We start from the raw sequence: 10727 nt of genomic DNA, 5'->3' as shown, positions 1-10727 counted from the left end.
GGCGAGATCATCAATGCGAATAAATTATCTTGCGCTCACCAGCACCATCATCGCTCATCCGCTTGGAGATCTGATATGCTGCGACTGATAGGTCGCGTGTCTCTCCGATGAGGAACTTACTATTGAAGCGGCCTAAGCGGGAGGATGTGGTTGGCCGACACATTTACGCCTTTGTCAAGAATCGCACAAATCAAGTCCTCTACTCATTCTCACGGACGCTTCGGGTATGTTCACACACGTCGGCTTCGCATGTAAGGAGACGCCTTTATTGACTGTTTTCAGCCCCAAGATTTGAAGCAATTACCGGACGCTGGAGCCAACAACACACCCCCTTCATTACGAAAAGACGAATGGCGACCACTATGGACCGTATCCATCCCGGGAACGCCGACAACATCCCGGATAAACCAGGAGCTGATCACCAAACTTCGCGACTACCGGATGCTTCACGAGCTATGCTGGGAGATGCCGGAGTCGATAACAAAGCCGTTCGACGAGGAAGAGATTAAACAGATGAAGGACAAGTTGAAACGCCGAGGAGGATCCAAGAAGGAATCCGTCTACGACGTGATCAAACACAAGAAGAAAAAATTGCGGGCACAAATGGTAATGGACCAAAAGGCCAACTCTGTCGCGGATCTCGCGGCCGGGCTTCTCCAAATCTCAGACCAGGAGGCAAGTGATCTGGCATTGGAGGAAGCCAGACAGAAGAGGGAAGAAGTTGCGTTGTTGGTTCGGTTGTCAAACGACTTCGAAGAGACGATCCGAGATTCGAATGAAGAATATCTCCAATTGAAGAGTTCGGTATCACCCGAGATCAGCGAATTGGGCGCGGATGAGCCCATTTCGCAGGATGGATTGGAGGATTCGATGAAGCCTGAAGCGGCCGGCATATCCACAAAAATTTCCCCTGAGCTTAGAGCAGCCATGGATGAGATTCACGCCAAGCAAGCCAGGTCAAAGTACGCTGTCGAAGAGCTCGTACGAGCGCGAGAAAATCTGCAGAAGCAAGTCGAAGATCTGGCCGGTCAGATCAAGATCGCAGAAGCACGACTTGACTCACGTAGTGATGAGACGGACAAGGAGAAATCAACGAACGAGAATGATGCAAAATCGGACGCTTCCAGCATTGAACTCCGGCTGAAGATGGAGAAATTCAATATCCTGCTCACGCAACTACCAACGCAAAAGCTTCTAGACCAGACAAAGCTTGCAGAAGAATATGCTGCAGAAATCAGAGAAGCGAGATTGGCGGCCGCCGCGCGGGAAGGCGAAATGGATGCCGAAAGTCGAAACGCTGAGAATGCGGTAGCCTCATCAACAAAGGAGACGAAGGAGATCTTGACACGCCAGAGTGAGATCAGCAACACAGTGGACACGCGAGCTCACCTCCTTGGTCTAGACTCGGATCATCCACTCTATCCTCCCAGTGAGAAGATCTTCCCTGTGCCGTCAGACGCAGAACTTCGAGAGAGCAATATCGAAACTCTCGAAGCTCTTCTACCGCGCATGCCCACGGAATATATCGGAGATGACATCGTACCAGGCCTGCGGAAATACGACACTTCCGGCATTACCATCCAATGGGCCGATATCTACGACGCCCAATTTGCTGCGGAATGGCCAAAAGATGTGAAACATGTACCAATGGGCATTCTCCGGCATACTCCCCCCGCGCCTACTCATGCATCGGTGACCGATACTCTCGATTCTCGCCAAATTTACCGCGACGGCCATCCCCTCGCCGACGGCCCCGCCCACGATATGGCCACCTTCAAAGCAAGCCAATGGCGCCGCACCCGCGGTGTCCCCACCGAGACCACTCCCGTCAACTTCGCCCATCCTAAAGACAGCAGCCAAACCGCTCCCTGGCTCCAAACTGACGACACCGATGCCCTCGAGGCCCTCCGCGCCCGCCAACGCGCCTGGAACGCCACCCACGCGCCCCGCAAAGACACTTGGGAGCCTTTCTCCTCGACCGACCAACCATCCACCCCCAACGCCTCCGCCGACCAACCGACCAACTCTTACCAAGCCGCCATCGCCCGTAAGGAGAAACTCGCTCGTCTTCAGAAAAAACTTATCGACAAGACTCTGCCCGATGTCGATACGAGTAACGAGCCGAGCGTCAAACTTGTCATGTCGACGCCGCGCATCACAAACCTCAACGCTTTCAGGGACTTGCCGCAGACTGTGCTGGCATTACGAGCTGCTGCGTCTGCTCGGGCTGCGAAGAGAGAAGCTGAGAGAGAGGCGTTGCGCCAATCAATGGCCGAGGAAGAGGCGACGCGCCAGCTGGGAGATGAAGAGCGTGCGGCACGCAAGCAGGAGGCTGACCTTGTGAGGCAAAAGGCTGAAGAGGAAAAGGCGCGCGATCCGGAGGCTTTCGAAGCTGCTCGTGCTGCGAGGCGCGCTGCAAGGGAGGAGGCTTATCTTGCTGAGCGAGACGATGCCCCTGCCCGTGCTGTGAAGCGAGAGGCCGCGCTCCAGCTGAAGGCTATGAGGCAGGCCGCCGCGGAGAAGCAGAGGGTTAGGATGCAGGCGGCGCGGGAGCTGCAGACTGCTGCGAGGCAAAAGGCCCATGCTGCGTTGCTAGAGGCCAGAGCGATTGGAAAGGAGAAGAGGCTGGAGGAGACGGCGGTGCGCAGGCTGCAGGAGCAGAAGATCAAGGAGCAGAAGGCTCGCGACGCGGAGGCTTTCGAAGCTACTAGAGCCGCGAGGCGAATGGCCCGTAACGCGGCAAAAAATTCCAAACCCAGTAAGGTTGCGAGGCAGGCTATGAGAAAGGAGGCTTATCTTGCCAGGCAAGCGGCTGAGAAGTAGGCCGCACGGCCCTGGGAGCTTTGGCGAGTGGTGGAGCAGGAAAGGCAAAATGTATTATTTTCTATCATCTTGTGATCCCGGTCAGATTTTCGTTGACGTCGGGTTGTTTTATAGGTACTACAAACTCTTCCTTTTCTTCTTCATCACGATCCGTCTTCATGCTTATCATTATAGACGGGCACGCGTCCCACTGATATTCTTCTGCTCCTTCTGGAGTTGAAAATCTCACTGCCACCTCGTGCCCGTCATTGAAAAAGTCAAAACATTTCATTATCGTATTCATTTAACCACACTCGTCATAAATCGTTCATGATGCCCTTCTCCCCTGTCCTGCCGCCCCAACAAAAACAACCAACCCAAAGCAAACCATAGCCACCAGGCAAACCAAGAAAATCCAAATCCTCACCTCATCCTCTTCAATCTCGCGCAGAAGAACCCTGTCCGGCAAGAAAAACCCGCTGGGGATTTTCTCGTTTGTCTCTAATTCACTGCGACAGCAGGCGATTTCAAGACCAGTCTCGACATCGAGAAATCTCACCCGTTTCCGCTCCCGTTTCTGTTTCTCGCACTTTTCTGACGATGATCTGGGGGTTGTGATGATGATCGACGACGGTCTGGCTATGATTGGATGTCGTAGGAGACCGGGTTTGCTGTTCGGGAGTTTTTCCTGCAATGTTTCGTTTGATGAGGAGGAGGGTGATTTGGAGGGAAGGAGAGATGTGGCGGAGTTGGTGGTGAGAAGAATACGGCTGGGCCAGAGAGTTGATGGGAAGGATAATCTCTCTGGGATGGGACTTGGGATGTTGGAGGCTGGAGATGTCGATGGTCAGTCAATCATTGATTTAGAGTAATCGTTTGTTTCCATAATATAGCTGCTGCGGTCGCCGTGGTGCGTTTCTTCACGGAACGCTCTGGAAGGAGAGCAAACTGCTTGTTTGCCATCTCCGATCGTCTCTTTCCCTTTTTGCTTCTCAAATTTCATCTGCGCATTCTTGAACGGAAGCGAGCCCGCCACACGTGTGCATACACATTTCTGGTCTTGAACAAGCATTACTGGACTGCGTACCTCGAACCGAGCCTTGGTGAAGTTCACCAATGCTAATGGCTTGTTCGTAGTCAAGCGCATCGAAGAGAATTTCGTACGTCCCAGGAAAAGTCGAGGTCTTCAAATGAGACATTCTGCTGAAGCACCAGTACAATTCGACTCGCTTGCCGCTTGATTATGCCAGGTTCTTCTGTTAAATTTTCGTCCTTTCAACGTAAAATGAATTCCGTAGACACATTATGAATCCCTTCGAAGAAAAGATCTCGACTTTCTTCATATTTTTTCATATCTGAATACATATGCTGCTTTGGAGACGACCACTGGGCCTCGCAATGGCTGGCATAGAGTAAGGACAGAATGGAGTATGTAGACGACAAGTTTCCGTGTGACATCTCGTCTGCTGAAAGAATTTGGTGCCGCGTACCCCAGGCTCAGTCGCTCAAGCCGAACTTATACGTACGGTGTTTCGTCACGTTTCAGGTTGACACATAATAAAATCTACACACGTGTAGAGAAAAGAAAAACGATTTCGAAGACAAAATTGGATGACACATGCGATCAAGCGCTGGTCAATTGGAGGATCGGAGTTCATTTGAGTATTGAATGGCAAACACTTCGGCCCGAAGTGTCGTTTCGACACAAGGTCAGCACCGAGCCATCGATTCGCTTGCCGTATTCGAGCCTTTGTATTTCACAATCTTAAACTCGAATGTCGAAAGGAAATCAGGAAGTTCCTCTTCCGAAGCGTGTACAAAAATCTATGGGAATTCGCGATCGGCTGATCGTCTGGTCTATAATACAACGTTGGCACACAGAACTACACATGGAAGGGAGGCATTTTGCCTCACACAGTACATGTATTGCTCTGACGGTAATTGGAATTTCGTCTACCGGCGATGAAGACGGCGTCCTGGAGCTGCCTTTCCGTCGCGCCAATGCGCGTCGAACTGTGAAGGACGATGGAAATATTGATACTTTATGCTTCTCTAGTGGTTGTGTTGCTCGTCACGTCTGTCACGGAAGGCACCTGTTCTACCCCGGAGAGCTTGGAAGTAGCTTTATTGCCAGAGTCGTCGACGTGGTCCGTGGCAGCAATGCTGCTAATCGCGTCTGTCTCGGGCGCCACTTGTTCAACTCCGGAAATCTTGGAAGTAGTTACTAAACTACAGTTGTCGATTGGGTATTTAGTAGATGTGTTGTGTTACTCATCGTGTCGGTCTTCGGAAGTATCTGGTTCACTCCAGCAAGCTCGGAAGTAGCTTCGATGCTAGAATTGTCGACGTGATCTCCCAAATCTGTTGCAGCAACGCCTCCAACTTCCTCTGTAGTAGAAGTCTCATCGCTCGTCATGGTTTGAGCATCGTCAGGCGTTGGCGATTTAGTTTTGATTTCGGAGTTGTCGACGTAGTTTCCCGAATGTGTTGAAGAAACGGCTGCGACTTCGTTGTTAAAAGAACACTCGTCGCCCGTCACGGTTTGAACATTGCTAGGTGTAAGCGAGTGAGCTTCGACGTCAGAAATGCCGACGGGGTCTCCAGAAATTATTGCAGAATCAGTTGTGACTTCGTCTACAGAGGAACTATTGTTTCTCGTTACGGTTTGGTTATCGTCGAGCGTCAGCGAGTTCTCCCGATGAAGCTTGAGAGGCATGATGTGTAACGCCTTTGGATCCGGTACCGACTGCTCTTGGTGCCGCTCAGACTGCAAGAACCGGAAGCTGGGTAAACCAATTTCGTACCTGGTAGTCGAGTATGGCATAGAGTGCGTAGTGGGCTTTGCATCCCCTTGAGCAATGTCCAAACGAGCTGGTACTAAAGCTTTCATCTCTTTTTTGAACTGTTTTTGCTTCCGGCGATGATGGAATTGAATCTCAATGCGCTTCAACAAGCTCATGGCACAAGCTAGATATTTCTGGAATGTTAGGGCGTCAGCTTTCTTGAGCCACGAACGTGGTGCGCCCCTGACAATGGCATGTTCGCGATAGAACTCTAGGACGGTCGCATTGTAAGATTCCTGGCTCTCAGCCCTCGATTGTCCGACATTGGTGGTTAGCCAATTGCCCGTGAAACCAACTAAGTTGTTTTCCTGCCGCAGATGCAGAGCTGTTTTCTTAAGTTCAATCTCTGTTTTAGCCCACTGGTGCTCATCGAAGCTCTCCAGGCTTACAATCGTGTCGTCTCCAAGCCCAATGGCAGGAGAAGTAAGTTCAGGAGCTGAAAGCAGAACAGGTGATGGGGCCTCTTCAGCAAACGCTGGTTGAGCCGGCTGGACATTTTGTGTGCCAGCAGTCATGTTGCTTTCCCCTTCTTGGCCCTCCAAATCGCCCTCTCCAGCGGTTGACTGTCGATTCTGCAGCCAAGACGTTGAGAATTCCATGAGTGCCGAGGATGTTACAGAGATCGAAGTTGTGGCTGGCGTAGACGGTGGGGGAAACTCTTTCACAGAGTCATGGAGCTGACTTACGTCGGCTTTTCCACCGAGGTCTAGATTGCACCCGTCTTGAATGCCGAATGGCAAGTCCACCATCGGAAAGTTGCGTCGCAGTGACCACGCGATGCTCTTAAAGATCCCCTGTAATCGGTCGCGTTCTAGGTAAGCCTCGATGAACGCAGTAACCTGCTCATCCTCCGGAAACTCAGCTTCGCCCTTACGTCGGCCCCTTATCATTTTGATTAAATTGAGAGGCCAAAATTCGTGGCCGTAACGGCTTAACGGGAACTTCAATGCAAAAGACAGTCCCTTTTCTTTCAGCTTGTTGACAAATTCTCGGATCACGTGGCGTCTCGACCCCTGGCGACTATGACTAATCACAGAGGGCACAAGATTGAGAGTGCGATGAGCTGGTAGACTGAGGGTGAACATCCAGGGCATTCGCACACGGAATGCGAGATCTCGAACACGATCGGCAACATTCGCATGTAGAGGGCATTTGGCTTCGACTTGAGAGTCTTCGAATATGCCTGAGCCTTGTACCACAGACAGGATGGTGGGATCTGTGCAACCAAGCTTGTTGAGCCACTCGTCGAATCCAGCTCGCACAAGAGCTCGCCATTGCGTAACTCGCGCCAAGGCTGATTCTATCTCATACTGCTGAAGAGCTCGTCGATGGCTTGGCTCGTTGACTAGAACTTCTGCCGCTTTGATCTCAAAGTTACTGTATCCACGTTTCTTGATGTGCTCCTGTTTGATCACCGCCTGACAGACATTGTCCCACGAAGCACCCAGCAAATTATCTTTGCCGATCATCGCGAGTCCAGCCAATTCCCTTATTCGCTTGGACCTGGTAGAGACAACGTTGGTGGGTGATCCGGTCTTGAGACTTATCCCAATCATGTGCATTATCGACCCCCCACATCTTCGACCATCTTCTGCTACCAACTTCACCATCTCCAGCTCAAGGTGCCTTCGGGTTTTCGCCGAAGTCGACTTTTTCGGTGACGACGTTGGCGGAGTCTGCGGCGAAGAGATCGAATAATCTCGGGATATCTGCTTCAATTCCACAGCCGAGAGTCCTTGGACGTCAACCGTAGCAAGCATGTCTTTCGTGGACACACCACCGAGAAGAGTTTGGAGCGCAGGGGGTGCTGAATCACTCCAGCTCTTATGTTCACTCCATCGGTCTTGGTGCTCACCCGGCGTTTGTGCAAGTGCCCGCCCAGTCGTTTTAGCGGAGCCGGTTATATCCGAGTAAACAGGCGTTTGAACTCCGGTTGAAGTTGCAGTCTGCATTGGTAATTCCAATGGTCTTTGAACCGATTCTGCGCTTGACGAAATTTCACTCCCATGCACCATAGAGCGGACTGGTAGGGAAACATCCAGCCGCCCGATGCGTCCAGTAGCCACAGGCTCGTCGTCTAATTCAGTAGCTTGCGACATCAGGACTTTGGATCGATCGGCGGTGGCATCGCTTGGTAGAGGTACAGTAGGAGGAACAATGGCCACAGCACCATTGGAATTGACGCCCTCAGCAGTCTCTTCATTTTGCTTCTGCTGATGCGGGCGTTGCTGTCGAAGAGATCGTCTGCCCCGAGCCCTCTTGTGTCTTGATGCCGTCATGACTTCAGCTGGCGCCACCGACTGGTTTTCCGGATCAGCATCTTCATTTCGTAAAGAATGAACGCCTCTCGCAAGACCAGTCCCGACGGAGATTTCGAAGTTTGTTCGAGGGGCGTCCTCGGACTTTCTTGATAATACTCCTCGGCTTGGCGCATTAAGTTTTTCCAACGCTTCGTTTATGGCAGTAGAAAGGTCAGTAGATGATGATGATGATGATGATGCCTCTGACATAATATTTGATGTAATGGAGGCGGGTGATGTGGTGGGAGCATTGCTGGCATCGCGGTAATGGTCGTAATTCTCAAGAAGATTCCGGAGAAGTCGTCGGGCTTCGGCCTCTCTATCCTGCTGTCCTAATACCAAGTGGTCCACAGTGCTTCCATTGGAATTTTCATTTGACGAAGAGCCTTTTACAAAAGAGTCGTGACCTGCGCTCGGAGCTGTGGCTTCCGGTGTCTGGTTTGTAGATCCGTCTGCAGACAACAACCCAGCATGGTGAGAATCAGCCGCGTTCAGCTCTTGCCCTACCAATGAATCTGATGCCGTGGATAGTTTTGCTGGGATCTTTGCAATATTATTTTCCAGCACAGTAGCTACTGAGTCCTCGTAGGCCTTGCTCCGTGCCATGATAGCTTCGCATGCTGCTTCCTCGAGCTGATGGAGGGTTTTCTTCCTCTGTTGGTAATCATCATGTGCTACTTTCTCAAGCCGATCAAGCTCTGCCCTCTTGCGTTGAAAATCTTCCTCCATTGCTCTCTCGAGCTGACCAAGTTCATCAGCCTTTTGGTCAAACTCGTTCTCCAATGTCCTCAGATCTTTTGCATACAGCTCCTTCTTTGACTGAATTCGGGAGGAGGCTGCTGCAATTTCGCTTGTGATCACGTATGCGTCGTGTCTTGCAGCCTGATCACCCAGAAGCTCGAAGACTGATTCCGCTCCGGACGCATGTGCGTGTAGTTCGTCCATGGACATTTGAGATCGATGCACGGCCGCATGTCGGAGTCGTGTCATATCTTGAAACATCGTCGCCCAACCTGAAACCGTCCAACGCTCGCGATGTTGTTCAGCAAACAGGTCGGGCCGGCCGATAAAATGATGAGCCCATTGATGGAGCTCAACGGCCTCAGGACACGTCCAACCCTTAGATTTCAAAATGTCCGGGACGTGCTTCTGTGCATATTTGTAGAAGGAGAGCTCCAAAGTTTCTTGAAGTCGACGAAGCAAGCGAATCTGCACTGCTCGACAGTTGTACGAGGGGAGAGACTCCAAAAGAGCTTTTTCTCGAGACGCTGACCTTGAAGAGAAACGTGATGTTCGAGCATCTTGTTCGGGTAGAGACGGTGAGTCTCTCATGGTGATGCGAGCGCTGGACTTCAGTACGAGATCAGTAGAATCAGAGGTTAAAAACCTCTGTAGCGGTGTGAGCTCCACTTTAGCTTTCCTGTTCGAGGACGACGCTTTTGACGCCACATTAGCATCTGTTGGAAGCGATGTAACTTCTGAAGGCCCTTTCTTCATCACATTGTCGTTCGCTGACTCAGTAAAGACCGAGTTGACTTCTATTGAATCATCGTTCGCGGGCTCGATCAAGGCTGGATTGGCTTCCATCAACTCGTTCGTTGTCACATCTTTCCCGATACATAGTTCGCTCGAAGTGTCGCTAGAAATGCTACACTCTGGCAGCGGTGGAGGTTTTGCTTTTCGTAGCGCCCGATTGCACCTGATCCAGTGACGGGCCAGTTCTCTGGCAGTTGCCTCACCGATTGAATCTATGAGAGGTCGGATGTGAGGGGCGTTCATGCAAGCCGCTATGAGGGATTGTGCCCGAGCATTCCGGTTGAGGTGAGCCCCCGTGTCGTCCAGTCTGCTGAGAGCTGCAAATAGTGCTTTTTTCTCTCGCAAAGCTGCTCTCTGAGTTGCGCAGGTCTCTGAAAAAGTTGCCTTAGTGTGGCGAATGACATTGCCATTCGACAATGGCGACCTTACAGCCCCGAAGCCATAACTCAAAACTGGCCGCGGTGCAACATGGGCCATCGACATGTTCGGAGACTTGCTTTCCTCTTATCTTCTATCAACCCACATCCCGTCGAATCAAAGACCGAATGATCATCGTAGACGCTGGATCGCCCTACTCGCGATTCCAAAGCAAGAAAAAACGATGAAGGAGACGAACTCATGTGCGAAAGTGACAAAGCGAATAAACTCATCCCTTGGGCTGTCGTTCCATCGAAATTCAATGTCGTCCGCCACTGTCTGCACAGACCAAGCGGAAGCAAGTCGCCGAAACGGCCCACATGTCATACTTTGCCATGTTCGTTCAATAACAAATTTAGCATGATCAATAAGAATTCAAACCAGAAAGCCGCCTGGGCAGGCTAGGATTTTTATGTAGGCAAAGTAGTAGGCGAAGATGGATCAAGGCTATGCTGCGATTTGAGTGGGAACCGTATTGTATCAGGAGAAGACAAAATGCAGTGAAAGTGCTCCTGCCCTATCAACCAACTAAACCGCATTTCCAATCAAAGACAAACACGATTCCCACTTCTATCCATGCTACCGGACCTATCGTCTCCTCACCGTTAGTGTCAAGAAATAAATGCAAGATAATCCAATGCAATGCAAGTCAACAAACATGCGCACGAAAAATTCACACGCCCAGTACTGAGAGAAAAGTAGGAGACAGGACATGCATCGTTTGCAAGAGATGTCCTCCAAAGGCAGAAAAACAGCAGGAGAAGTAGAGAATAAAAGCTGGCATCAACAGAAGTTCGTGAACGTCGTGAGAGTCATCAACGCGCACGCA

The 10727-nt window shown here is 51.0% G+C and overlaps 4 protein-coding genes across 4 annotated transcripts; 2 read left to right on the top strand and 2 right to left on the bottom strand.

Moving 5' to 3' along the window:
• The first annotated feature begins 10 nt into the window (after positions 1-10).
• On the top strand, positions 11-1411 carry K489DRAFT_62867 (uncharacterized protein). Its single transcript, XM_033608774.1, has 3 exons — positions 11-224; positions 283-1126; positions 1290-1411. Exons 1-3 carry the CDS (start codon positions 108-110, stop codon positions 1310-1312), a joined length of 984 nt encoding a protein of 327 aa, XP_033456998.1. The 5' UTR covers positions 11-107; the 3' UTR covers positions 1313-1411.
• K489DRAFT_62868 (uncharacterized protein) lies at positions 1412-3268 on the top strand. Its single transcript, XM_033608775.1, has 2 exons — positions 1412-2874; positions 2938-3268. Exon 1 carries the CDS (start codon positions 1510-1512, stop codon positions 2821-2823), a length of 1314 nt encoding a protein of 437 aa, XP_033456997.1. The 5' UTR covers positions 1412-1509; the 3' UTR covers positions 2824-2874; positions 2938-3268.
• K489DRAFT_383513 (uncharacterized protein) lies at positions 3104-4222 on the bottom strand. Its single transcript, XM_033605621.1, has 2 exons — positions 3890-4222; positions 3104-3633 (listed from the first exon to the last, which is right to left on the bottom strand). The coding sequence occupies exons 1-2, from the start codon at positions 3999-4001 to the stop codon at positions 3131-3133; spliced, it is 615 nt and encodes a 204-aa protein (XP_033456996.1). The 5' UTR covers positions 4002-4222; the 3' UTR covers positions 3104-3130.
• Positions 4223-5026: 804 nt separating this feature from the next.
• Positions 5027-9964, bottom strand: K489DRAFT_412632 (uncharacterized protein; the record flags this gene model as incomplete). The annotated part of the gene is made up of 1 exon (XM_033607954.1): positions 5027-9964. One exon carries the CDS (start codon positions 9962-9964, stop codon positions 5027-5029), a length of 4938 nt encoding a protein of 1645 aa, XP_033456995.1.
• Positions 9965-10727: the final 763 nt, after the last annotated feature.

This window comes from Dissoconium aciculare (assembly GCF_010015565.1).
Source record: "Dissoconium aciculare CBS 342.82 unplaced genomic scaffold K489scaffold_12, whole genome shotgun sequence".
NCBI classification, from domain to species: domain Eukaryota; kingdom Fungi; phylum Ascomycota; class Dothideomycetes; order Mycosphaerellales; family Dissoconiaceae; genus Dissoconium; species Dissoconium aciculare.
The sequence above is the reverse complement of the archived record's forward strand: the minus strand, read 5'-3'. Positions and strand labels throughout refer to the sequence as shown.

What these genes read in the sequence shown, in the direction of transcription:
- K489DRAFT_62868 (XM_033608775.1), top strand. Translation starts at nt 1,510, where the DNA reads ATGCCCACGGAATATATCGGAGATGACATCGTACCAGGCCTGCGGAAA.
- K489DRAFT_62867 (XM_033608774.1), top strand. Translation starts at nt 108, where the DNA reads ATGAGGAACTTACTATTGAAGCGGCCTAAGCGGGAGGATGTGGTTGGC. An exon ending in CATTCTCACGGACGCTTCGG is followed by an intron (nt 225 to 282) that starts GTATGTTCACAC and finishes GACTGTTTTCAG; the next exon opens with CCCCAAGATTTGAAGCAATT. An exon ending in TGCAAAATCGGACGCTTCCA is followed by an intron (nt 1,127 to 1,289) that starts GCATTGAACTCC and finishes GGATGCCGAAAG; the next exon opens with TCGAAACGCTGAGAATGCGG.
- K489DRAFT_383513 (XM_033605621.1), bottom strand. Translation starts at nt 4,001, where the DNA reads ATGTCTCATTTGAAGACCTCGACTTTTCCTGGGACGTACGAAATTCTC. An exon ending in TCACCAAGGCTCGGTTCGAG is followed by an intron (nt 3,634 to 3,889) that starts GTACGCAGTCCA and finishes CGACATCTCCAG; the next exon opens with CCTCCAACATCCCAAGTCCC.